Source organism: Ambystoma mexicanum, chromosome 2p, assembly GCF_040938575.1.
Source record: "Ambystoma mexicanum isolate Mex_15411 chromosome 2p, UKY_AmexF1_1, whole genome shotgun sequence".
NCBI classification, from domain to species: domain Eukaryota; kingdom Metazoa; phylum Chordata; class Amphibia; order Caudata; family Ambystomatidae; genus Ambystoma; species Ambystoma mexicanum.
The window spans coordinates 58,159,656-58,187,222 of NC_090923.1; the positions used below are offsets into that span (position 1 = coordinate 58,159,656).

General features: G+C 48.9%; 1 protein-coding gene across 5 annotated transcripts in view; it reads left to right on the forward strand.

The window, feature by feature from the left end:
• Positions 1-27,567, forward strand: part of BRPF1 (bromodomain and PHD finger containing 1) — a 551,318-nt gene that overhangs the window by 351,523 nt on the left and 172,228 nt on the right. For all 5 annotated transcript variants that reach the window (XM_069643245.1, XM_069643247.1, XM_069643248.1 and 2 more), the window contains 3 exons: positions 860-1,147; positions 3,107-3,254; positions 13,992-14,128. In XM_069643245.1, the coding sequence (XP_069499346.1) occupies positions 860-1,147; positions 3,107-3,254; positions 13,992-14,128 (573 nt within the window). The remainder of the gene's footprint in view (positions 1-859; positions 1,148-3,106; positions 3,255-13,991; positions 14,129-27,567) is intronic.

Below are 27,567 nucleotides of genomic sequence, written 5' to 3' on the forward strand. Positions count from 1 at the left end.
GGGGTTGCTATTCAGGCACTCCACACCCCCTTAATTGTTTTTCAGGTTTTGCACATGCTAGCCCAAAACCAACACAGGTTCTTTCTTTTTAATTGTATTTCCTATTTTGTTAATGGGATATTGTGATACTGTGAGATGCACTTGGATAGGAGAATAGCAACTCTATCCGCTTTGAACACTGTTTCTAAACTTGAATGTGTACTGCTCTACCAGGGTAAGTTTTGCTTCTTAAATAACTGAATTTCTCAGTTTGTATCCTTGGTATCCAAGAAGTCTATAGCTTTTACAACTGAGGAGAGTCCGGCTGATGGACTGCCCATGTGCAAAATCATGTGGATAGCTAACACCATTGACTTGGCAAGTGATCCATTTACAGATGGTTGTATTGCACACCTGATTGAAGAAGTTGGTTGGGGGTGGGGGCCTACGGAGGATGGGTTAATTTGCCTCCTGGGGTTTTATCACTGAGCATTTTCAGTTTTCAAGTTGTAATTGAGCACTTTGTATTTTTGGGAAATTTTTGAAATTCTTTTCAATAAAGTATGTTTATTTAAAACTGAAAAGCTGCTGATTTTGTTTTTTGAATTACCGAAAGATTTTACTGTTAGATTTTTGAACGTTCAGTTCTTTCGGTACTGTCCAATGTCTGCTGAGAACCTTGTGTGAGTTTGTGTCTGCACACGCTTTGAGGAGCTCTGTTTTTGCTGTTAATGTGATGGGAATTGGTACATTACTCATCCTTCCTTTTCTTTCTCTCCTTTCTCTTCCTCCTTGTTTGTTTCACTCCCTCATTTCCATTCTGCTCCCTCCCCGTCTGTCTCTCTGCTCTCTTCTTGCCATCTTTTTCTTTTGCTCTCAGGACTCGGGCCAAACTCCTCTTCCACCCCAGCACATGAAGTTGGCAGGAGAACCTCAGTCCTTTTCTCCAAGAAGAACCCCAAAACTGCTGGACCCCCAAAACGTCCAGGGCGGCCCCCAAAAAATCGGGATAACCAGCTAGCTCCAGGACAAGGGAGCAATCTAGTAGGACCCCCACAGCTACCTTCGATGGGGGGATCACAAAGACCACGCAAAAGAGCAAGGAGCCCCCGCCAGAGTTCCAGCTCAGAAAGCGACAGTGACAAGTCCACCGCGGATTCCCTGATAGGTGAGTGCAGTGATTGTCTCCCATCTTCATGTACATTAGTTTCAGTTGGCCTAAAAGGGAGATGTGTTTGAAACCAAAGCAGGGGGGGATTTGCACGCCTACAAGCATGTGTGCAGTGTCAAAAACACAAGACCTAGCATGCATACTCTCATTTAACAGAGTAGAATGCGATTGCAAGCTTTCAACAATGTATATTTTTGAGGAAACTGTTAAGTTACAAGCAAAATTTCACTGGTGCATTTTCCTTGCAATAGTGTTTTGGTGAGTGGCCATTTTCTTGTGAAGTAAGGAGGCATGGATCTATTTTAAATATAGGATAAAGACTAAATAGCTCAGTTTATGGGGAAGGCACTGAAGACCATCCGAAATCTGTACATGCTACTGATATCCCTATTTCCTGTAGAATTAGTTTCCTATCCGACTGTTGAGCTGTTGATGCCTCTGCATCAGCTTTTAGAAACCCTGTGGCTATTTAGCCTCCTCATGTCCATAACACTACCCTACCCAGTTCTGTCCCGATTGCAGATCCCATGAAAGGTCCGGGACATGGCTTATTCTCTCCTGTCTTCTGGCTTGGGACCTTGACCATACCGGATTTCCCCTTTCTGTTCCCTCAATTATCTGTAATCATGTGTGCACTTTCACAATTGGTGAACTTATGCAAAGATCTTCCTTCATACTAAAGTGTACTTGGGCCCTACCTACTCCCCATCTTCTCTGTCTTTTCACCATTCTTTTTCTCTCTTAAAAGTTCTTGATGTCTTGTCGGTGTTAGGCGTCGTGTGGACCTCTCTCTCCTTTCCTCCTGTACATGAGCACTGTGTTTATTATCGCATGTTTACATCCATGTTCTGAGTGTCGCAACCGCTGTGGATTTTTTATAGCATTGAAAGGCTTTCACTTCTGAAAATATTGTTGCCCGAAAGCGCTCTACCTAATGTGTATCCTTTTCAGTTAGGGGACCTCTGTATTGACGCTTTCCAGCATTCTGTCACTGTGGAAGTATAGTTGATTTTCTTGTCATTCTCAGGAAGTCACTGAACACTTTTCTCCTGTACTTTTAATTCTGACATCAGTGCTGAAGTATCCATTTTGTACACTGCTGTATGCTGTTAAATGTCTGGTCTTGTTCTGTCCTATGTTTGACCTGTATGTGTTGCAATGTTGTTTAGTTGTCCCTGAAATCTAAGGCCATCAGCATGGCCTACAAAGTGGTTCCCAAATTTCCTCCCATCTGAATGCAATTGAATTGCACTCGATTAGACCCTGTAAGCAGAAGAATTTAACTGACAATAGTTTGCCAGGACCACCCAGTCGAGCAGATATCCCAACTGCAATTTTCTCATATGTTCTGCACGGCCTCAAGTGTATATCTTGTGGCATGATTTTGCTGCTCTTCTGTAGAAAGGTCTTAGTTTTCGCTGCATATTGTAGTGTGACATATTTCATTGGTTTGCTGTTTCTTTTGAAAGTGCTGTCACTTCTGCATACCTGTTCATGCATTCTGTTGTAGTAATAACATTATTTTTCAGTCTCCTGTTCTGGGGGAGGTGCGTCCATGCCTCTTCCGTGCACCCTCTAACAATAAATGCACTTGCCTTTCCTGCTATGCTCTGTAAACAGGCCATGAAATGGATACTGATATTTCACTTTTGGCGAATAAGAAATGGTATGCTTTGTGCGTGTGAAGTAGTGGAATTCGTTGTAGGGGGAGAAGTGACTTTTATGTCTGGCTTGATTGGAACTGCCCCTTACCCTGATTTTCCTGCTCATGTTACAACTACGCAGATTTTTGTTTTCTCCAGTTTGTGGATCAATCAGTGTTGACCTACTTGGTGTCCCTTCACTGTTCCTAGGTTTCCTATAACATGGCTGCCACTTTTGTCTTCCTACCTCTGTACCCTATGAGTGTGTTTAGCATCAAATGTTTTATCTATCTTAATGCATTCTTTAATACAGACTTGCCGGCAAATGGGTTCAGTAACAGTAACCAGCCTGTGAAGAAGAGCTTTCTAGTCTATCGAAATGACCCTAATCTCCCCCGGAGCAGTTCTGATTCAGAGTCCAGTACCACAAGCAGCAGCAGTGCTGCCTCCGATCGGACCAGGTACTGCCCAGCTTGGCTCGCAAGTTCATGAGCTAATCCATGCTACATTTTATCCACGTTGTTTTTTAAATGGTTCAAATCTTTTTTTAAACATTTATATGCAAATTAAACCTCTGCTATGCTGCGTGTAGATTTGAAAAGGCATTTAGCTGCTTCAAGATCCGAAAGACCGAACCCCTTTAAGGCATTGCTGTGATTGTGTGCAATATACCTTGATGCCCCTTGAAACTGTCTTGCTCCAAAGGCCTATTTTCTCATCAGCACTCCCATTTTATGGGATCTGATCACTTATGTTCTCCAGTATTGGTTCTTTTATAGGTGAAATGCTTTGAACATTGCATCCTCTCCTGCTGGCACCCAGAGAACTTCAATATAAAGAGGAACATTCTTCCTATTATATTTGCATAACCTGCACTAGTTTGTCTCTGTCTCTTTAGGAACGTTTGTGTTAAGGCAGTTTTATTTGTGGATGCTATAACGACTAACCCTCGGGGCAAGGCTAAACAAAGGGAAGTGTAACCTCTGTTAAACTTGGGTAGGCTGGTCGGAGTGACCAGGTTTACCCTCAGGTGTGTGCAGTAGGTCGATACATAGGTACAATTGGTCCATACACAAACATCCAGAAAATACACCAAACTGATGAACGATAGATGCTTTATTGATGTGTCGCACACAAAACTATCAGGTCAAATAAGTACTTGAGTCATAATGCATAGGAGTAAAAAGATGCCAAGTATATTTAAAAACAATAATACCTAGACAATGGCACACCTGATCCCAATGTCAATATGTGGCCCTTCACCAAGGGTATGTAAAATAACAAGATTGGGGAGAACTAGGATACCATACAACCTACCAAAATGGTAAGTACTTAGTAGACTGCACAACTATGTGGAAGGTCCGAACGATCCAACCCTAGTATATGTGGTTGGCCTAGACCTGATGGTCAACCCCAAACATGTATGGCTCTGTTCACTATAAAATTACCTATGACTTTATAACCATGTTAATACCCAGTTGCCCACCACAGAGAAGATGAAACCCTAGTAAACTATCAAAAGCTTTCAAGAATCAGTAAACCTTTAAGTATTCGTTACCTTCCTAATACATTTCATAGAAAAAGGAAAGGCATTTTTACTAGTTGCCGTTGTAATTGTCTTTTCAGATGTTTGTTAATCTGCTTAGAATCACCTGCTGTGCATGTAGTCCGACATCCAGTGGTAAACGCAGAGTATTGCATCTTGTCTATCGAGGATTGAAAGGGGACGTCGACATGGGTGTGCCTGTTACACTATTACACTATCCCTAACATGACGTGTAGTGTACCCAGGATCCACCACGCGTCGAGGACCCTCAGATGGGTTTTTTCCGCCCAGATAACTGGTCACCCTAATGCGGAGCTTATAAAAAGAAATTGCGTTATTGTTATAATTATCGACTTTGGTCGTTTATTCCCTTAAGTCACTTCGACGGTTGAATCCTGTGCAATGCCGAAGACTGCTGCGGAATTTTGACACCTTGTTGATCCAGCAGCGCTGCCTTTCACGTGGCCGCGCCTTCTGGCCGGCCCTTACAGTAGGGAGAGTGGCGTCAGGGTGGACATATTCTTTCAAGTATGCCTTTCCTCTTTCACCCTCTTTGTTCACTGGGTTTTGTCTTCGCTGTACCTGCCTTGCGCTATGGACAAGATGCCATTTAGATTTCGTCCCTCGTATAGGGCCAAATATCCGTGGCAGGGCGAGCACCGTCGGTACAACAATTGTCTTCCCCTCAGCCACAACGAGGCGGCTTGTAGACTCCTTCGTCCTAAGACGATTAAGGAGTGCCGCCTGAAGCGGTGGGCGGCCTACGACATGTCGCAGGCCGACAGTTCTTCTCCCGCCACCACAATCGCTGAGTGTGATGAAGGGACGAGCAATGAGCAAGGCTCCATTTCGGAGGCCATTGACGTAACGGCGGAGAGTTCTTGATCCGCAGCGTCCATCCCCAACCCTGACGGGCATGACGCGAGTCATGCTATGGGCAAGAAACCCACGACAGTGGCACACAAGATTCAAAGACAAAACCCAAGGCTCTGCTTCAGCGGCATAGTCGAAGCGTTCCAAAGTGCTAACAGACCCGTCGAATGCTTCGACGGGGTCCGCTAATCGTTATGATCGGCAACCGCAGCAGCGGCCTGCTACTGGGCAATCTAGGCACTAAAACACACGCGGCCTTCAAGGCGCTACAGGAGACAGCGCAGACGCCGCTTAAGGCCCTGGTGGTGCTGCAATCCACCGCGCAGCCTCCGGTCCACCTGGCACATCTCCCCATTACCGTGAGCATCGGTGATAGCATCTCTAGGATCGCATCAGAAGGAGAATAGTCGAAAGATGCAGCGAGACGCACGGAACGGCCGAATGACGTGCCGAAAGACTCGCCACAGCACCCGGAAACCTGCAAGGACTATTCGAGAGTCCTGTGCCTTTATCCAGCACACTAGGGAATACATCTTGACGTTCAAGAGAAGAAAATTAGCCCTTTCCTCCCCTGGATCCCTCTGGTTCATCCTCATGGACCAGGGAGATGTTTGAGGGGTGTATGGACAGACTAGCGAAATGTCTCTTATTCTGAAAGGTTTGCTCCCAAGAGGCCTCAGGAAGGACCTTCCCTTTACACCTATGGCCAAGTTTCAACAAAACTTTGACGATCCTCAATATATAGGAATATACCTATGACCTATCTAATGACGAGGTCCTGTGGACCCTTATGTGCAAGATGATGCCCCTTTGGGGACAATTACAATATGGATGACCTTGCAGACCCTATGGACAATTGGGAAGACAGCCGCCAGGTTGTGGATAAACCTTGGGAGTCCCCTACTCCCACCTCGGACCCTGATGCCTTGTGTGTGGGATCCCCCCTACACCCCTGTCCGTCAAGCCTCCCCTGTGGACGTTCAAATGGCGTTTAACGCCATTTGAAAAAGGCGGCTGAACATTTTCAGATCGCCACACAAGAAGCTTTGCCGGACTCAGATTTTGTGGAGGACATCCTCAAAGAGAAGCCTCCTGCCATCTAGGCTATTTGTTTGTTGAACTCGTATCAAGAGAAGATTGGCACCCTCATTGTTGACTTCAGCTCAAACCAGAGCAGTGAACCTTCAGGGTGGAGTTGTTGTTCCGTCCTTCTGCTACCACCCCTGCTTACATTAAGGGCCATGCCACTCCAGATTCTTTAGTAGTTACAACTACTGGGAAATGGGCAGGTGTGTACCCCTGTCTACAGGAGAGGCGCTGCTCGATAAGGAGACCAAGAGGCTGTAGCACTGGGGAAGAGGGTCACAACTGCTGCTGCATTTTCCATTCGGATAGCCAATAACCACCACCCTGTTGGCTAGCTATGCAGACGTGTTGTGGAACCTACTGCAAGAAGGCCTTCAAGAAGTACCGGAACCTTTGGGGGCTAAGTTGCTCGCCATCATGTTAGAAGGCGAGCAAGTGAATCAGAATGTGCTTAAGAACACTTTAGACACTGCTGAAACAGCGGGAAGAACCCTGGCACAAGGTACCTTGCTCAAGCGACATGCCTGGCTGAGGAACTCCGGGTTTAAGCCAGAGACCCAGGCTGCCTTGATAAATAAGCCCGTTGAAGAAACCACCTTGTTCGGCAAGGCAGTGAACGATGCACTTTAAACAGCCAAGGAAGAACATGAGACACTCATTTCCCTTCAACAGATTACCCAGAAACCTTCTGAATAGAGAGGGCGGCTCTCGCCGGTCCTTTCGTGGACAATCTTGCTCCCCTCAAAACCAGTGTGGTTCTGCAAACAACTGGAATCCAGGGCAAGGATCTAATACCACCACCACCTCCTATTCGCCTAGAGGACAGCGCGCGTGGAAAGGGTAGAGCCCGAGGCTCCACCCCAGGGCGCTCCCCACCTCAGGTCAGAAATGACCTTCGGATCCAGGTCCCCTCACTTGCCACCTCGGTCGGGGAGGAGGAATTTAACATGTTTCCTACAAGCATGGGAGGGGAATAACAGACCAGTGGGTACTGAAGACCGTATCCCACGGGTACTGCATAGAATTTTGCCGTCCACCTCAATTCAGACAACCAAAATAAAGACGCCTGACTCTGGAACACCAGCACATCCTACTGCAAGAGGTGGAGATCCTTCAAGAAAAGGGTGCCTTAGTAGTTGTCCCGATTCTACAGGTAAACAAGGGTGTTTATTCAGTGTACTTCCTTGTATCCAAAAAGGATCTCCCCATGCGCCCTGTGCTAGACTTGCGTTAGAAACAAATTTGTCAAACCAAAAAAGTTTTGTATGGACACTTTAAAGAGGTAATCCTGCTGCTGAAACAGGGGGCTTACATGGCAACACTGGACATGAAAGATGCATACTTTCATATTTCAATGTTGCCAGCGCACAGAAAATACCTAAGGTTCATGATGGAGGACAAGCACTATCAATTCAAAGTACCCCCCTTCGGCATCGCCTTGGCGCCAAGGGTGTTTACGAAGGTACTGGCGGTGACAGCAGCGCACCTGCGCAGACAATCTGTCCCAGTTTACCCTTACCTCGATGACTGGTTCATAACAGGGAAATCCTACGGAACATGCCTACTGAACACTCGGAAGACTATAGACCTCTTATTTAGTCTGGGTTTCTCCATCAACGAAAAGAAGTCCAGCTTAGATCCCAGTCAAGTCAAACATTTTCTAGGGGCTCTAATTCGAACAAAAGACGGCCTCGTCTTCCCCTCCAGCGAGAGGGTTTAAAACATGCTATTTCAGATCCCTCAGTATGTAGCCAGTCGGGAAGTGACTGTACGCAAGGCCATGCGACTGCTAGGAATGATGGCGTCCTGCATTTACTTAGTTCCGCACGCGCGTCTGCACATGCAGCCCATGCAAGAGTGGCTTATGGGACGACCTGGTAGTTGCCTCACCAGCCCTCGTTCTCCCTCTGCAGTGGTGGTCGAGGGAAAACCTCTTGAAGGGGAAGACCTTCACCACCCCAGCAGTAGACGCCACTCTCACGACAGACGCATCTCTCACAGGGTTGGGGGCGACTCACCTGCTTCAGCAGACGGCGCACGGAGTGTGGTCCCCAGAGGTAGCATCCAACCACATAAATCTGCTAGAGCTAATAGCTGTATTCAAAACACTGAAAGCATTTCAGACACAGTTACAGTGGAAGATAGTCCTGATCTTGACAGACAGCACCACAGCCATGTAATACCTGAACAAGCAAGGGGGCAATCTCTACAGGGCTATCCAGGCTGTCCCAAAACATTTGGAAATGGGCTCTCAAACACAGGATGTTCCTGTTGTCCCAACATGCTCCAGGGAAACTCATCTTCTGTCGGACGTGCTCAGCAGAGACTTCGCACTGCCCGCAGATTACGAATGGCAACTACACAAAAACATTTTCTCCAACGTTTCCGCACTATGTGGCTTCCCAGGGATCGACTTGTTGGCCACTCTGGAGAACACCGAATGCCTAGATTACGACCTCCAGGTACCGCCAAAACCGCTCCAAGGGGAACGATCTCTGGATAACATGGGATGATATGATGATATGATTGGGTATTTATAACGCTCTTAATACCCAGAGGTTTCTAAGCGAGGAAATGGTCAGGGAAATTTGTTTATGCTCGCCCCCCGACTCCCCTACTCCACAAGATCGCGCACAAGATGCACCAGGAACCAGTCACCATGATATTGGTGACCCCCATGTGGGCCTGCCAACCCTGGTTCTCTCATCTGATGTAGATGTCCCTCTCTCCTCCTAGGAGACTGCCTTGCCCCTACAACATGTTATCTCAGGACAAGGGAGAAACGCTTCACCGATGCCCGTAAACCCTGAACTTAGTGGCCTGGCTCCTGTGGTCATAGAGTTCGGACACCTACAACTTTCTCAGAGATGCATGGACATACTTAGGGAGGCAAGAAAACCTTACATCCGATATTGCTACTCCAGTAAATGGAAGCGCTTTATCTGGTGTAATGCCAAGGACGTCAATCCCTTTCATTGCTCTCCTACTTACATTGTGTTGTACCTGACTCACTCACTAGACTCAGGCCTGGTTTTTAATTCCCTGAAGCTTCACTTAGCTGCTCTCTCAGCCTACAATACGTTACAACAGAAGGTGTTATGGTGGAAGATACCAGTTATTAAGGCTTTCATGGAAGGGGTTAAAAGAATTCATCCCCCCATTTCTAACCCGGCTCCCGAATGGGACCTAAATGTGGTATTAACTAGACTCATGGGCTTCCCCTTTGAGCCTATGCATAAGGCACGTCTCAGGGATCTTATCTTTAAGACATCCTTCCTAATGGCTATTCTATAAGAAGGGTTAGTGAACTACAGGCCCTTTCAGTTCTAGACCCTTTTGTTACAGTTCAGAGATAAGGTGGTGCTGCGCACTCACCCTCGATTTGCTCCTACATTTATTGCCAAGTTCCATGTGACCCAATCAATAGAACGGCCTACTTTCTTTCAGAACCCCACTAACGTGGCTGAAAGAAGCCTACACACATTGGATGTGCGGAGGGCAGTCATGTTTTACTTGGAAAAGACTAAACCACTGAGGAAAATGAACCAGTTTTGCGTTTTCAGTGGCGGCTGGTAGAGAAAGGGATCCTGTCTCTAAATCAGCCATCTCAAAGTGGATTGTAAAATGCATCACACTCTGTTACTCTTTCTATGAGAGAACTGCCCTTCAAGCCTAGTGCACATTCTACTCAAGGCACTGGGGCTTCCATGGCGTTCATTGTAAATGTTCCCCTTGAGTCCATTTGCAAAACGGCAACCTGGAGTTCTGTACACACCTTTACAAAACACTATTGCCTAGACACTCATTCTAGGTCTGATCCTCAGGTGGCACAAGCAGTACTAAGAGATCTTTTCACTACTGTTCCTTCTCACGACCTGTTGGGGAGAATTCTCATAAATGTGATAATTCCCTTCACCTTAGAGACCCCCAGCAACTTTGCTGGATTTTGAGGACTTTATTTTTTTTACCTGGAGAGAGCGTGAGCCTTTTCCCACTCATGTATTTTGATGTGTTTTACTCTTGTTTTCTTTGGTTATGGAGCCTAACCAACTCCATAGGCATCATCTTTTCATTTGTGGCACAGTGCACCCTCAGTGCAGTGGCACAGGGATGCCTTTTCAGGCTTTCCCAAGGTTTAAATACCTTCTCTGGGATAAACTACTGTTTCCCAGATTAAGTAAAGTGAAATTGACTTTACTAGTCTTAAATTCCTAGACCCAGCACAACCTATCTTCCAATAGAGTGCTGCAGGGGTTACTTAGTATCCCCTTTGTCTAGATACTCATGTAGCAGTCAAATGCTACCCTTTTCTCTGAGAATGGCTGGTGGCAGTGGTTTTACAACGAACGACCATGATTATTCGTAGCTCCGGTAACGTTAAATTGCGGGAGCCATGTTTTTCGAGATTGCGTCTGAGCACCCTTTGTTTAAACAGGTCCCGGTCTTCTTTTTTAGCCAATTCTTTGTGGAAAGATTCTTCTAGAGTTTCTCTATGCGCGCCAAACCTGGTTTGGTCTCTTTGTTCATTCGCCTTTGGCGGGCTTCAGGAGTGAAGACCGCCTGTGGCGTCTGAGTGTTCAACAATGGTAAATATATACAGTACTAAAGTGGTACCACTAACGTTATGAGATCTCATTAAAGTGAAAACAGTCAGAATGACCCACAGATCAAATAAAGAGGAAACCAGCAGTAGAGGGAGGAAGGAAAGTAAGATGGTTGAACACTTGGCAGAATATTGGTCACTACCGTTAAACACAGCTCTGTGTGGAGATCCCCCCCCCCACCTGGGCAACCTGTAGAATAAAGATACAAGCCCAGTCCATATATTGTTCCCAACAGACTTCCCAATAGTTCTGCAACCCCAAAGTACCTCGTCGGGGAATCGACGGTCCTTCTTGAGTGTCCTCCCTTTCAGGCAGGAGTCACGGGTCATCAAACGTCCGATGGAGAACAGGGTGAGCTACGACGGTGAAGTGGCAGCATCGTTTCTAGCGGTGCTCATTGACGGGGAAGCGTAAACGTCCTGCAAGGAAGAGGCGTCCGGGGCACCTCGGTGTCGATAGTTCTGAACCGCAAAGAGTTTGAAGAACTGTGGCCCAGCGAGGGCGTCGATTCGTCGGCGTCTCTGTGGTCTTTGGGTGGCGGGGAAACCCACCGGTGGATGCTCCTCGGCGCGTCGACGGTCAGGCCTTCTCCATCAGGATACAGTGGTGACGATGCGGACAAGAGCGTCCTTCGATTCGAAAGTTCTTAAGCAAAACGGGAGCACAGCAGCTCCGGTCGGCGACAGCAGTCGTCGACAGTGGCGGACAACAGTCCGCGTGCTTCTCCAGTTCCACAGCAGTCCCCGTATCGGGTCGGCAGCCTGTCGAAGGTCTGTCTACCAGGGAGCTTTGGCAAAGATCAGCTGGTGCACGATGGTCCATCGTAGCTCGGGAAAAAGGCACCTTACCAGGTCCTCTCTGGGTCAGTCCTTGGAGGCACAGCAGCTTTCAGATTGCGAAGGAGAGCAACAGCAATTCTTCTCGTCCAGCAGGGCTTCAAGGTCAAGCTTCAGTTACTCGTCGTAGTGGACTTCAGCTTCTGAACACGTTTCCTAGCAGTGAGAGGTCCCCAGATATACTGTTGAGCTCCCATTCATTCCGCTGGGTCATACTCGAGCATCCAATCACGGCGAAGGGCATTCATGCAGACAGGCAGCCAATCAGGCACACAGTGCATTCAGGCCATTCACGTCTCTCCAGAAACTCACAACAAGTTATGTGTTTTGGGACAAGTACCCAGCCATTCAACACTCATACCGGTTTCGGGCAGGGCTGTCTCAGTCATTGTGTCAAACACCAGATACTAGACACCCACAACATAGAATGCGTATTCGTCACACACTCCATTCACCCAGGTCCCACCCACAGGCGTACCTACAACATACGGTCGTTGAGAAGGCTCCAGCCAGTCTGGTCGGCACTTCCCCACACTACCATATATGGAACTTCCACCCAACAGCCAGTCAGGGGGAAGGGACAGAGTCTGGGCTTCCCCGGACTTCGGGAAGATCAAGGTAACGGGCAATGGAAGGCAAGTGGCCATGGGGGCCATTTTGTCTCCATCCGGAATCTCCCGATTCCAATGACGGGGCCTGGTCATCCCAAAATGGAGGATACTCGGGGCACCAGTCAATTCAGCACGTAGCTGCCACCAGCCCGTACCCTGCTCTGTGGGTCACACACAGGTGCCCAAAAACATACACTAGGGGCACAGGGTTGCACCCCTACCCATGGGTGACATAAGGGTATCCCATGGGTCTGTTTACCAAACCAAGAGAGAGCTGCACCGCTAGGAGTCCCACATGAACTCCTGTGCGGAAAACACAAAAGAACACACGATAAAAAGCAGTAAAGGACAAGGATACGGAGGCTCTGTCCCTCCGATGCATTTCCAGCATCACAGGCCACAAGCTGGGAGGCTTGTGAGAAGCAAAGATGCAAGCGACTGCGCATTAGGCAGCCAATGCAAGTCTCCAGTGAGAACAAGCAAGCTACACACATCCAGAGCCAAGCACCCCTAGTTACACAGTACCTTGAGACTGAAGAAAGGGATCCAGCTGGCTTCTGTTCCTGTTGCAGTACTGCAGATCCTGTCGTTCCTGAGCCTCAATCGTGTGGACAAGAGGGAGGATGCCTCGGGACTCCTGTGCTACGGTTTGAAGATCAGCTGCGGCAGCAATAGGCATAATTCAGATCAGCGGCATTTCACGGTCTCAGCTACACGCAAATAGCACCACTGCGGTTCGTGGACAACCTTATGGGCTCCCCTTGCTTCTGGCGTCCAGCACTCGGTTGAGGTAGCTCAGGCAGTCCTGCAAGGTAGCTAGGGCTTGGACAGTCCTGCTTCGAGGGATTCCAGAGGATCTTCCTGGAGCTTGGGTATGGCTTAAAAATTATGCACTCTATTCTGTTGTTTCTGTCCCCTGGCGCTCTGTCCCAGCAGCAGCGAAGTACAGCCAGCAGGGAGAGGGATTCCAGTCAAGTTGGTCTCGGGGTCAGTTGGTCCCACCAACCCAAGGGATGATGATGTCCGTTCCAGGCGTATTTAGTCTGTTCGAAATATGGAGCTTCAGCACTGCAGCAGGGCTTCACCGTGCAAATCGACGGTCCGGGATGGTGAAGCAAGCTTCTTCCAGTTTCTTCTTCTGTTACTTCGTCCAGTGGTCGACTCTGCCTTCCTTGCAAAAGACCTCACCTTTTTATGCAAGGTTCTCCCATTCATTTGCAGCCTAGCTGTCACTCGCATAGCATGGTGGCTGTCCTTGCGGACAGCCAGCCAGCCAATCCCCTTTGGGTGCATTCCTGTAACCAAGGAGACTAAGCACGGGGCGGTTGTAGAATGGTGGAAAGACTTATGCAACGGATGGTAGCGGTTGATTAACTGACAGGTAGAGGGGCAGGGGTCGTGTGTGAAGGGATGTGCCTGCACATGCAAGGCCTTGCCTGAGACCTGCCTGTGGATGCAGGCTGTCCTAATCTGTTTTGAAAGAGGGGAGAGCAAGGGTTAAGCAGACCAGAATTGCTATGATAATTTTTCCTATTTACTTGACATTGTTTTTGGTGCCAATGTTTATGCGTTCTTACTGTGGTAGTTGTTGGAATCTTTTGCGGTGGGTAACAAACTGAACTGACTTTTATTTTTGTTCAAGTACAACACCATCAAAGCAGGGCAGGGGAAAGTCCTCCTTTGCTAGAGAAAGCTTCCCAGATTACACCAGCGAGGACACATCTGGCACGGAAAATGAGTCCTACTCTGCTGAAACTGGAAGACGAGTTGGACATGGCTGTAAGTACTTGAAAAGGAAAACCATTGGTGTAGGGGTGGTGGGTTGGAGAGCCTGGGGAGACTGGGTCAAAAATGCAGATGCAGTAGCTACCTTAAGTGTTGTGGTGGAACGAGATATTGCTACTGTAACTGGCAAAATCCTATTGATATTGTAGAGTTCCAGCAATTTTAAAGTACTTCCTAAAGAGAAGCAGAGTTACTGGCTGTGTGGTTGCCAGCGATAACCACTGCTCAAATTGTTTTTGTGGAAAATTATTGACATAACTTATTATTTTTTCTTTTTTTTTTTTAAACCATTTTTATTATTTTAAACAAACACACCAACATTACAACCATTTAGGACGTTCAGAAGTCAGTATCAAAACATCACATTATATAATGTTATCCTCCGTCCTCCCCCCCCCCCCCCCACCCCTACAAACTCGAGTCGCTTCAACTGTACCCTCTGCATGAGCGTCTCAGGTATCTCAGTGCTTGTCAATACGTCAGTCTTCCATTGTGTGAGTGACCTGGTGAGGGTTTGCCATTGAGGTCACCAGTTGCCTCCAGGCTATCAAGGGGCCCACTTCTTCTTCTCCCCCCCTAGTAACAGCTTCATACCAAACCACAGTTTCTGCTTCCGCCCATTTCAAGAGGTCTGCCCACCATGACTCCATCCTAGGCCTGTGGGCCGCTTTCCAGCACATCGCTATTCTGCGCTTGGCCAAGATATAGGCCAAGTCCTTCATCTTGCTGATGTGCTTTGAGTTACGTGGTCTGGGAAAACCCCCCAGCATGCACACCCAAGCAGACCCCACTTCCAGCACCACTCCCCCACCGGCTATTTTGGTCTTTATCTCATCCCAGAATCTGTGCACCTCGGGGCAAGCCCAGAACATGTGCAGCAGCCCCGCCTCCTCTCCACACCTGGGGCATTTCTGTATGGTCGAGCCTCCAAACCTGGCTATATTTCACACGAGCTCCAGAAGTGGCGCGGGCAGGAGCCCCCACCAGCAGCCACCCACGCGCTCCAACTCCTGGAGGCAGCGACCGCAACTCTACCGCGACCGCAACGGGCCATCCCTCCCACCCTGGCTCGGAGGTGCAACGGCCAGCCCTGTCAGGGCCCCCCCATCTGCCCACACTGCCCCCACATGAAGTCAAGCACCGGTGACCCATCGGGGCACGCACCGCACCGCGCCGACATTCCCTTCCTGAAACAAAATGTCAGGCGCGATGCGGCATGAAAGCGAGGCTCGGCTTCCCCCGGTCGCCTAGCAACGAGTTGTTTTAAACTCGCACTTCCGCCGGCAGGCGGAATAGCCGGCGGCCACTCGAAGGCCAGTACAAGGCCCTGTTTTGCCCCTGTAGGAGCCACACGAGCTCCAGAAGTGGCGCGGGCAGGAGCCCCCACCAGCAGCCACCCACGCGCTCCAACTCCTGGAGGCAGCGACCGCAACTCTACCGCGACCGCAACGGGCCATCCCTCCCACCCAGGCTCGGAGGTGCAACGGCCAGCCCTGTCAGGGCCCCCCATCTGCCCACACTGCCCCCACATGAAGTCAAGCACCGGTGACCCATCGGGGCACGCACCGCGCCGACATTCCCTTCCTGAAACAAAATGTCGGGCGCGATGCGGCATGAAAGCGAGGCTCGGCTTCCCCCGGTCGCCTAGCAACGAGTTGTTTTAAACTCGCACTTCCGCCGGCAGGCGGAATAGCCGGCGGCCACTCGAAGGCCAGTACAAGGCCCTGTTTTGCCCCTGTAGGAGCCACACGAGCTCCAGAAGTGGCGCGGGCAGGAGCCCCCACCAGCAGCCACCCACGCGCTCCAACTCCTGGAGGCAGCGACCGCAACTCTACCGCGACCGCAACGGGCCATCCCTCCCACCCAGGCTCGGAGGTGCAACGGCCAGCCCTGTCAGGGCCCCCCCATCTGCCCACACTGCCCCCACATGAAGTCAAGCACCGGTGACCCATCGGGGCACGCACCGCACCGACATTCCCTTCCTGAAACAAAATGTCGGGCGCGATGCGGCATGAAAGCGAGGCTCGGCTTCCCCCGGTCGCCTAGCAACGAGTTGTTTTAAACTCGCACTTCCGCCGGCAGGCGGAATAGCCGGCGGCCACTCGAAGGCCAGTACAAGGCCCTGTTTTGCCCCTGTTTAGCGCATGTGAGCGCAACACCCAATCTACATTCCCTCCAAAAGATTCTGCTGCATTGGAGAATCCAGTACAGAGCCTAGACTGTTCCTTGAAGGAGATAGGTCTCCTGACGGACCCTATAGAAAGAGACTATTCTAACCGTGGGACAGCCTCCGCTATGCCGAGGAGGAAGCAGTACTCTCTACTTGCACTGTCTGGACTCAACCCATTGTGAGTAAAGCATGACACCCTTAGTTGCTTAGTCTACCCTACGATCCACATGTGAATGTCTACTGATTACTGCTAGTATATACGCACAAACTTGGTGAATTTACTCTTGCTAACTATTTGTTAATCATGTGCATCAGGCTATTGCTACTATTCTCATGCAACATATCGCGCCACGCCTACTAGTGTCGCTGCAATCATGTTGTGCCCTTTGGTCGCTCATTGACCACAGTAATTGTGTTGTGCCCTTTGGTCGCTCATTGACCACACTAATTGTGTTGTGCCCTTTGGTCGCTCATTGACCACAGTAATTGTGTTGTGCCCTTTGGTCGCTCATTGACCACAGTAATTATGTTATGCCCTTTTGGTCGCTCATTGACCACAGTAATTGTGTTATGCCCTTTTGGTCGCTCATTGACCACAGTAATTGTGCTGTGCCCTTTGGTCGCTCATTGACCACAGTAATTGTGTTGTGCCCTTTGGTCGCTCATTGACCACAGTAATTGTGTTGTGCCCTTTGGTCGCTCATAGACTATAGCAATTGTGTTGCCCATGGCCATATATTCACCACACTGCCATCTGTACGAGCCCTATGATTACTGCAACTTAACACTATGTGCCTGACCTCATTCTCTAGATAACAACATAGCAGACTTAGCAGTTACTCTGCCTGCACTATACCATAACTAAAACTCTAGCCACCTATCCAGATACAGGACGCTTACACATTACACAATGCTCCTTATACTATCCTATCTAGTATACCTGGCCTCCTCACTTGCCTCACTCGCCCCATGGGAACATCTCACTATGTCGCCTCTTATAGCAACTACAATACAACAATCCACTACACAATACAACATAGCTGACAGAAACCTAAGATTACGAGCAAGACTACCCAGAATCTTTGATCCGCTCATCAAATACGAAACTAACACCACTCGAGAACCCACTCGCAAACCATTCACCCATAACCACGTTAAGCACAATAACTACCAAACTAACAAAGAAACATTTGCCACTCCCAATGCTGCAAAAAATACTACTACACATCTTAACCGCACACCTAAACTCAAAGGAGCCTTAATAAACGCTAGATCCTTAGTCGCCCACGCCATAGAAATATCTGAAGTTATCCTGACAGAAGACTACGATTTCCTAGCCATTACAGAAACTTGGCTGCATGAGGCATCAGGCCCAGCACTATCCCTAGCCGTGCCCAATAATTATACTATCCTCAGATCGGATAGGTGCGGAGCTCGAGGTGGAGGACTAGCCATCATCGTCAAAACTAAACTCCAGATGAGACTCACCCCCTCACCAACCATTGAATCTTGTGAGATAATGTCCACCAAGACACCTACAGCTAACTCACAAACCCTTAACCTTCACTTGATATACAGACCTCCAGGTCCAATCAAGAATTTCATAGAAGACTTAACTACCATCCTATCAGAAAACCTTAAAGATACTACTCAATCAATATTACTAGGCGACCTCAATATTGGCTTTAATGATATCAACGACTTACAAGCCACAGCAGCCTCCAACACCCTAACAGAACTGGGTTACAAACAAAGAGTGCTTGAGCCCACCCATATCAAAGGGAGAACCCTTGATTGGATTGCTGACCACAACTGCATTATAGCGCCACTCACCATCTCACCCCAAATCTGGTCAGATCACCATCTAATCTCATTCTCCTTGGACACTGCCACCCCCAAACTGCAACAACCGTGTGCACCTCCTGCACTTACCAGAAACAAAAAAAACATGACACTAGACAAACTACTCCCCGGCATCATGCCCACTTTGGACGCTCTACCTGACAACCTTAACCCAACAGCCTAGTGGAAGAATTTAACAATATCATGAACAAAACTCTTGACAACATCGCACCACTCAAGCTCAGAAACAGCAAGCCAAAGAACCACCTGAACAACTGGTTCACCCCTCTCTTAAAAAATCTGAGATTAGAAAAAAGGAAATGGGAAAATACATGGAAAATTAACCCCAGCCCAGAAAATAAACTGAAATTAGCTAAAATCTCTTCTCATTACAAAAAAGAAATCATCTTAGCTAAACAAGAGACCTACAATAACAGAATCGCACAAGCCAAATCAAGTACTAAAGAACTGTTCACCATACTCAGAGAACTGGAAAACCCAATAACACCTCAAGACAACTGTCTTAAAGATAAAAAGTGGTGCTCCGAAATCCAGCAAGCCCTCTCTAACAAAGTCCGAAACCTCCAAAAGAAAATAGAACTAAAACGTGAGACCCTAGCACCCAATATATTACCGCCTATCAAGACACTTCCTAACTCCAAACCCACTACGCAATTCCACTTCTCCAAAGTCTCCATACTAGAAGTAGAGAAAGTAATACTCTGTCTAAAACCGTCCAACTGCAAAGGAGACTTATGTCCAGCACAACTCATCAAAGATGCCGCACGAGATCTAGCACCATTTATCACCAAGTTAATTAATGCCTCCTTTACCACAGGCATTATCCCCAGTAACTTAAAAGAGTCCTGGGTGCTCCCACTCTTAAAAAAGGCTACTCTAGACCCCACTATACCCACTAACTATAGACCTATTACTACAGTACCGTTCCTTCTGAAGATACTGGACAAGGTGGCATATATACAAATCCAGAGCTTCCTGGAACAAAACCAACTACTAGGCTCCCGACAATCTGGCTTCCGCCCTCTTCACGGTACAGAAACTGCATTGATTGACCTGAAAGCCCAAATAGACAAAGTAAGAGATTCTGGAAAACCAGCACTCCTCCTGCTACTAGACCTATCGGCCGCTTTTGATTTAGTGGACCATAAAGTCCTATGTAACCACCTAGATTCAGCAGCACACTTCTCCACTGAGGCTATAGCATGGATACAATCCTTCCTCAGTGACCGCACCATGAGGGTTTTCTCACCTATAGCAGCTGCAGACCCCATCCCTATTACCTGCGGTGTGCCACAGGGATCATGCGTTTCACCAACGCTATATAACATATTCACTAAGCCCCTGTTTGATGATCTGGACCATCTGGGTATCAGGTATACCAACTACGCTGACGATACCCAGATCCTCCTCCCACTCACAGGGGTTTACGAAAAAGATCTAGCAATGGTGAACAAAATATACAGCATCGTTCAGGCATGGATGGCAACCCATGGCCTATGCCTGAACGATGATAAAACTGAGCTTCTTATCCTAGGCACCGCACCCCTCATCAAAAAACTAAGCTCAAACTACTCTTCCTTCATCATAGATGGGAACTGCATACAAGTTGCCAAAGAAGTTAAAACATTAGGCATCTACCTTGATTCTACCCTATCATTCTCCAAACAGGTAAACTCCCTAGCTTCCTCGACAGCCTACACATGTAAGCTCATTAGAGCAGGAAAACAATTCCTTTCCCAGCACAGTTGTCTAACATTAGCCAGAGCCCTTATCATCTCTAAACTAGATTATTGTAACGCACTGTACATAGGAGCCACTAAATCTATCATAAACAAAATCCAGATACAGCAAAACAAGGCCCTCCGAGCGGCATTGAACATCCCCAGGAGAGAACACATTACAGTAATAAGAAGGAAACACAAATGGCTCTCCACCCATGAGAAAATCAGACTCAAAACTGCATCTCTCACATACAAATCCCTACACAACAAAGCCCCCCAATATCTTAAGGACAGATTCACCAGAACACACCCCACAAGACAAACCAGACTTGCTTACACCAATCGCTTACAAGTACCACGCTTTAAACTGACCACCATAGGCGGAGCTAGCTTCCCAGTCAAAGCTGCTCAATTGTGGAACGAATTACCTACTACTGCGAGGCTAGAACACTCCTTTTCCAAATTCAGGCAAATTGTAATCAACTGGCTAACGACAGCAACTGCTAATTGAACCCATGATAATGCTCACGCCTGTTTGCTACACAGTATCTGCACCATACGATTGTAAACTTGTATTGTAAACTTGCACCTGTAACTGGTAATGTCTGTAACTGGTAATGTCTGTAACTTGTAACTGTAACCTGTAACTTATGCTCTAAGCTGTACATATTCTTACTTTCTGCGCCCTTATACCCCAGGGTCCGGTGCGCACAATAAATTCTAAACAAACAAACAAACAAACAAACATTTCCGGGGGTCAAATAAGCTCTGTGGGTGACGTACAACTGGATCTGCTGGAGTCTTGCATTCCGGGACACCTTTTTATGGTACCTTTGAGCTCTATCCCACTGTCCATCGGTCATGGGTTCTCCCACCTCCTCCTCTCAATCACGCCTCAGTTGGAGCAGCTCCTTCCCCGCCTTCGCCCTCAGGAGCTCATATAGCCTAGATATTTCGTGTCCACCCTCCGAGACATCATACATCATTTCCAGGGTAGCATCGGGTTCTTCCACTAGCACCATCTCAGGCCACCTCTCTCACCCGTTTCATGAGCCTGGTATAAGTAATGTATTGGCTTCTATGCACAGAAGTCTCCTCCTGCAGCCTCTGGAATTCCACTGCCTCCCCCTCCTGCCATATATCTCCGAGGGTAGCTAGGCCCACCGGTTCCCAGTATCTGCGGATCCCTTTGAACAGTTGGAAATCATTCCCGCATAGTGTCACCAGCGGGACCTGTTGAGAAAGCGGACCTGGGTCTCCCACAGTGCTCCATGCTCTGCGCCAAACTTCTCAGCCCAACACCAATAATCTTCCCATCCCCACTATTTTAGTTTTATGCAACCACACTGTCTCTCTCAGGAAGTGTGGCGCTGCATCACTTTGCAAAAGCCTAGCTTCTGCCGAGTCCACTGCAGACAATCACCTAGTCACATACAGCAGCTGTCCCGCCAGGTAGTACAGTTCAAAATTCTGCAGGTTTATGCCCCCCCTTATCGCGTGTGTTCTGTAGCTTCCAGAGGGCCACCCTATTCCTGGAGTTACTCAATATGAAGCCCCTGCACATAGTCTGAAGTTTCGCAAAAAAGCGTCTGGGGTCAGGTACGGGACATTCACAAAAAAGTGCCAGAGCCTGGGCAGGACCACCATTTTGAGCAGCGCTACTCTTCCCATCATAGCCAGGGGTAATCTAGACCAGAACGTCATGCTACTCTTGATTCCCTCAATTGCCTTCTCCGTGTTATGTTTGTGCTCTGTCTCTATCCTATGGGAAATGTTTACGCCCACATATCTGAAAGTCTCGGTCTGCCAGGGTATCTGCAGGACGGGCAGCCTCCTCAGTGGGGTATTCCTGTACCTTCCCAGGGGGAACAGACTAGACTTCCCAGGATTCACCGATATGCCTGAGAGGGTGGCATAACGATCCATCACCTCCAGCACATATTGCAGATTCTCCTCCGGGTAGCGCAAGTAAAGGAGCATGTCATCAGCGTACAGTGATATCAGGTGTGTACCTCCTGTCGTGCGAATCCCCACCTCCCCGTACTGTTGCCTCAGGCAAATTGCCAGCGGCTCCAATGCCAAAATATACAACATGGGCGACCAGGTGCATCCCTGTCTGGTCCCCCTACTGAGTTGCCATTTATCTGGAATTTATAGCTCCTGTTTTAACTCTCACAATCGTGGAGCCGTATAACATCCGGACCCACCTGATGTATCCCAGTCCCATCCCGTATCCTCTCAGGGACGCCATCAACCATGGCCACCGCACTGAATCAAATGCTTTAACCGCGTCCAACGACACAATAGCCAACTCGCCCGAGTCTTTGTCGCTTGATCAATGATATGGTGCAGCCTCCTGTGGTTGTCTGTAATATTTCTACCAGGAACATAGTCTGTTTGGTCCGGGTGTATCAGCCCGCTAATCACCCTCTTAAGCCTATTAGCCAGCACTGCTGTGAGTATTTTACTGTCCTGATTAAGCATAGACAAGGGCCTATAAGACCCGCACTCCACGTCCGGCTTGCCCGGTTTCAGGAGCGGGATGATCACCGCTTCACGGAGGGACGCCGGCAGTTCCCCCTGCTCATAAGCTTCATTAAACATGGCCAACAGCGGTTGGAGTAGCTCCTGCTTGCGAGTTTTATAGAACTCGCTAGGTAGCCTGTCCGACCCGGGCGCTTTCCTTGTGGGCTGGTGTTGGATCACTGCCTCAAGCTCATCCGAGGTGATCGGGGCATCTGGATCTGCGCGTTCTAGGTCATCCAAAGAGGGCAGCCCTATGTCGCCTATTGTTTCCAGTATTTCTTGACTCATATCTTCCCCTGCATCCTCATATAATTGTTTGTAATATTTGAGGAACTCTTCATTGACCCCTTCTTGAGTATTACAGATATGTCCTTCAGCATCCCTGACTGCTCTGATCACCTGGTGGGGTGTCTCATTTTTATATAACCAGGCCAAAAGTCTACCCGGCTTGACCCCCCCCGCATGTTGCCGCTCTATAATCCAGCCTCATGTGCAGATCATGTGGTGCTGCGTAATGCGAATAACGCCTTTCCATTGGGTGCAACCGTCTCCACACATCCTCTAAACCAAGGTCTATCAACAGCGTCTGCAGTGCCTTGGCTGCTGGCACAGGCCTTTCTAACCTGTCATCTGACCTGTCAATGCTGGGGTTCAGGGTGCAATTGAAGTCCCCTCCCCACACCATTGCGCCACCCACCAAGGGGCTAATTTTGCTATACAGGGACCCAAAATATGCCGCTGTATCATGGTTGGGGGCATAAGGATTTATAATAACTTCTCTGTTCTCCAGGAACCCCGCCACCACCACCACCAGTCTACCTTCTGGGTCTGACATTGATCTGAGCAACTGAAATGGTACATGTGACACCACCCATGTTATCACCCCTCTCGCATATGCGGAGTATGTGGCCCCTATGACGTTGCCCTTCCATTTTTTCTTAACTATCTCCAATTTCTCCTTGGTGAGGTGGGTCTCCTGTAGCAGAGCTATGTCAATTCGCATCCTCTTTAGATACATCATCACATTATTACGTTTTAAGTAACTATTGAGGCCCCGCACGTTCCAGGTCACAACTCTTGAGATTACCAGACGCCATTGACTTGATTCCCTTCCTTTCCCCACTTCCTCCAATGTCTTCCTAGAAGGCCCGATTTCTGACTCTTAACCCTCCCAACCTCAACAACTCCCCATTCCCTTTTTCACAGCCCTACCCCACTGCACACAACCACCTCCCTCCTCCTTCCCAACCCCAACAAATGCCCAGCTCCATCCCTAGATCTCAGGCCCACCCGCGTCTTGTCCTGTCTCCCGAGCCGAGGACTAGGACCCTGCGTCACCGAACTAACAGTGACCTAACTAAGCGAGATGCTATGGGATTCGAGGGGTGTCTCCCAGGAGCTCCTGCTTGTTTGCTTTTAGCGGGTCTTGCAGGTAAATATTTCTACTACACATTCCCCACAGATTTATTTAGCACTATACTCTAGTCCCAGTGTCTTGTGCTGTGTCACCTAAGATGACCCAGCTGCATGTTACTTATCTTCCGCAGCTTCTGTCTGTATCCCCGGTTCATGGGGGCGACCCTGCATGTCCAGCCAGTCCATAGCATCCTCCGGCGTCTCGAAAAACAGGGTTTTGTTCTTATGGAACACTTTCAATTTGGCCGGATAAGCAGCATATATCTGTGGCCAGCCTCTTTCAATCTCCTTTTCACTGACCCAAAGTTCATCCTGCTGCGTTGTACGTGCAAAGTGTAGTCTGGGTACACTGTGATTTTCACTAGCCCCCTTTCGATCGTACCTCCCTTTCGGAAGAATTCAAGTATCTTCTCTCGGTCCCGGTAATTTAGTATCTTTGCGATCAGCAGCCGCGGGGGGTTTCCCTGGGGTGGTCTCCTCGTTACTGCCCGGTGTGCCCTTTCAACTGCAAACCCCGGGGTCAGTGCACCACCAGCTATTTCCTGCAGGAGCATGGACTCCACATATTCCGTCGTGTTAGGCCCTTCCATTCCTTCTGGCAATCCAACAATTCGAATGTTATTGTGTCTGGCGCGCCCTTTTGCATCCTCTGCCCTGTTCTCCAGGTTACCCATGCGCTGCACCAGGGCAGGAAGTTCTGATTCGTGGCCGGCGCATGCCGCCGCATTTGGGTCCATCTCCTTTTCCATGTTTCCGGTGCGCTCCGCAAGTGTCCTCACGTCCTGTCTCCGCAGGTTAACTTCTTCCTGGACCACTCCGATCGTGAGGTCAGTCCTACTTTTAGGTCATTCATTGCCAGGCCAAGTTTAGCCTCCCAGGCAATCTTCAGGTCCGCTATTGCTGCCAGCACCTCCTGGATCGTGCCCGGTGTCTCTGCTGCCGCCATGCGGTGTTGTCTGTGCCTTTGGCCCCTTCCGCCCCGGGAGGTGTCCTGGCGTAGGTCTCCAGCGTGGGCTGCATGGTCCTGGGTCTGACGATTTTGTTGGACATTGTGTTGTGCCGCACGGACATGAATCAGCAGCGCCAACCCACTACGAGCTCCAACGTGGCGTCAGACCACTCTCAGCATTCAAGGGCTGCTTTTAGTCGTGTTCTGGTATATCCCTGTTGCACGCCGCCCTCCTAGAATGGGCTGTGTCTTCCCCTGTATCTGCACCCATGCAGTATTGCTCATCCAGCCCCTGCCGTGTCTCCTTGAGTAGCCAGTGGTTGGGTGTGCGCACCGACCCTGCGCTCCTCAACTTTGGCCCTCCGCTGGCATCAGGGCACACCAGCCTGCAATCTTGTCCTGGGTGTTCCAGCGGCAGTCAGTGTGCTTTGTGTGTTGTTGCAGAGAGTGTCCACACTTGGGCTGGTCTTCCTGCAACCCGCCTACCATGCAGTCTGGTCCTGCCCACAGCGGGGGAAAGGGGTCTGCGCTGCTCGCGCTCTTGTTTTTTCTCCGGTGCAGCTTTCCAGCACTCAGGGCCAGTCCTCCTTGTCACCTGGTCCCAGTCACGCACGGGATGCTTGGAGCCGGCTGTATTACCGGTCCCCCAGCGAGCCAGATCACATTCGCTTCATGATACAGTGGCAGGGCACCTCGCATTCGGCAGGCTCTGCGCTCCACATGTCCATGTACCACAGTGCCGCAGCTAGCAGCGGTCAGAGCATTCCAGCTGCTCTGAGTTACGATCCTTTGTCCACAGGCAGGTTGCCATTTTGGATCTGTCGTGTGCACACCGTGCCGATCTTCTCCGGGCTTCTTTGCCTAGGCTGTTCCACCGTTCGGGGTCATGTCCTCCAGCTGTGCCCTGCAATTTCGCACACCTGCTCCACCAATTATAGCACGTTGCAGCAGCAAATACACATAGCTTCAGTCCGGATCATATCAGGATCGACGGGAGACCACCAGGACACGTCCTCCTACATGGCCTTGTAGCCAAGCCCCCGACATAACTTATTAGCAATAATTATGGACTTTTTTTTCCAGAGGTCCTCAGCTGAGGGCTAAGGTAGTCCAACTAGTAACGTCAGGATTCTCCTTGATTTATTTCTTAAGACTCCTAGTATTAGCTGGCAGAGAGATTTGCCTTCCCTCTCCAGAGCGAAGAGAGTAACCGATTGCATGCGTGCAACCATAGGTAAGTACTGAAAAAGAGCATCAAAATGAGTAAAGGGACTCTTTCGGTGGGTGGTGGGGTTTACAGGACAGAAATCTTAACATGTGTTCAAATATGCATGTGTTCTTTTCCATACTTTGGAAGGTTAAGATTTGTTTAAATTTGTGTCCAACTGAACCAATTTGGCAAAGTCAGTGGGAAGCCCGTAGTTATAGGGAAAAACAGGAAAAGTAGCCAAGTTTCAAGGTGCCAGGAAGAAAGTCCTCTTAGGCGCATTGTTGAGCCCCTTCCACTTTTTGCTGTTGGTTTTTTGTTGTCCTGGCTATTATTCCCCAGTGAACCCATCCAGATTTCTTACATGTTTGTGGTCCCTTTGTGACTCCCAAAGGTGGGGGAGGATCTACCACAAGATGTCCCTTAGTGCCCCAGACTGCTGATCTGATGGCTGTGTACGTTCATATAGCGGCTCTACGAGCTGTAGCCCTTGTGGCTCACAGGGAAACCTTTTCTTCTTTGAGGCTTTGCAAGCGTAGCCTCTGATATGATATGGCATTTGTAACGCGCCTATACACAAGTGTTTCAAGGCGCGATGAGGGAAAGAAGGGGTAACAGACAACGATCTTACTAGGCCAAGTGACATTGAGATCGCATAAGTGCAGGGGAGGGGGTTTAAGTTCTATGGGAAAGGGGAGGGGGCAGTGCTGTACATGGGATCAAAACAATAACAGCCAGACCTCATCCTAAGCACCGAATCCAAAGGATCACCCCTGTCTTGGCCTGTGCATTCCCCAGCGATGTCGAGGAAGGGCAGAAGCCCCTCCTACCAGCCTTCCTACGAACGCCGTGCTGACTGAACAACTACAACGGCGATCACAAGGTAGCCGCTCACAGCTACATATATTACATCTGTGCCCATATGCACGCTCAGCTCATCGATCTATATGCCACTTGCCTGCTGAATCTAGGCTTATTTGGGATAATAATACACCATTTACCAGAGCAGACACAAGTCCTGCCTTAAAATGGCCGCCGCTGTGTATGTTTACCATGGTTGCTAAGCAACCCATTGCAGCCGATGCTGCCTCGTGCCGATTGGAGGATTTGCCCTACTTCCTCCCTGGTCCCACGCCGGAAAGGCGTCAGCCGGACCGCATCCTAAGGACCGAATCCAAAAGATCACCCCCTGTCTTGGCCGCACAGGCCGTGGGCCTGCCACTCTGCCCATCCGCCTGCCCCTAATTCTGAGGTAAGAACTCCTCACCCGATCTCATCAAACCCTGCTCTCCAGAAGTCGCTCACCATGCCTACTACTTCCCATCCTGTGGTCATTGGTTGCAGAAGACATGCAAGAAACGCCAGCCGGCATACTGATTAAACACTGTAATGATTATCACCCATGTGACAATACGTGTATTAGCATAAAGTTGTGTCGCACTTCTGCCTGTTAACATTAACTACCACTGCCTCTTATACTGCACTACTAGAAAAGTATTTCACACCACTGTTGTATTTTATTGGCCTTAGCGTTACGCCTATAAGCAATTCTGATTTGACATTATTAACATGCCTAATCCT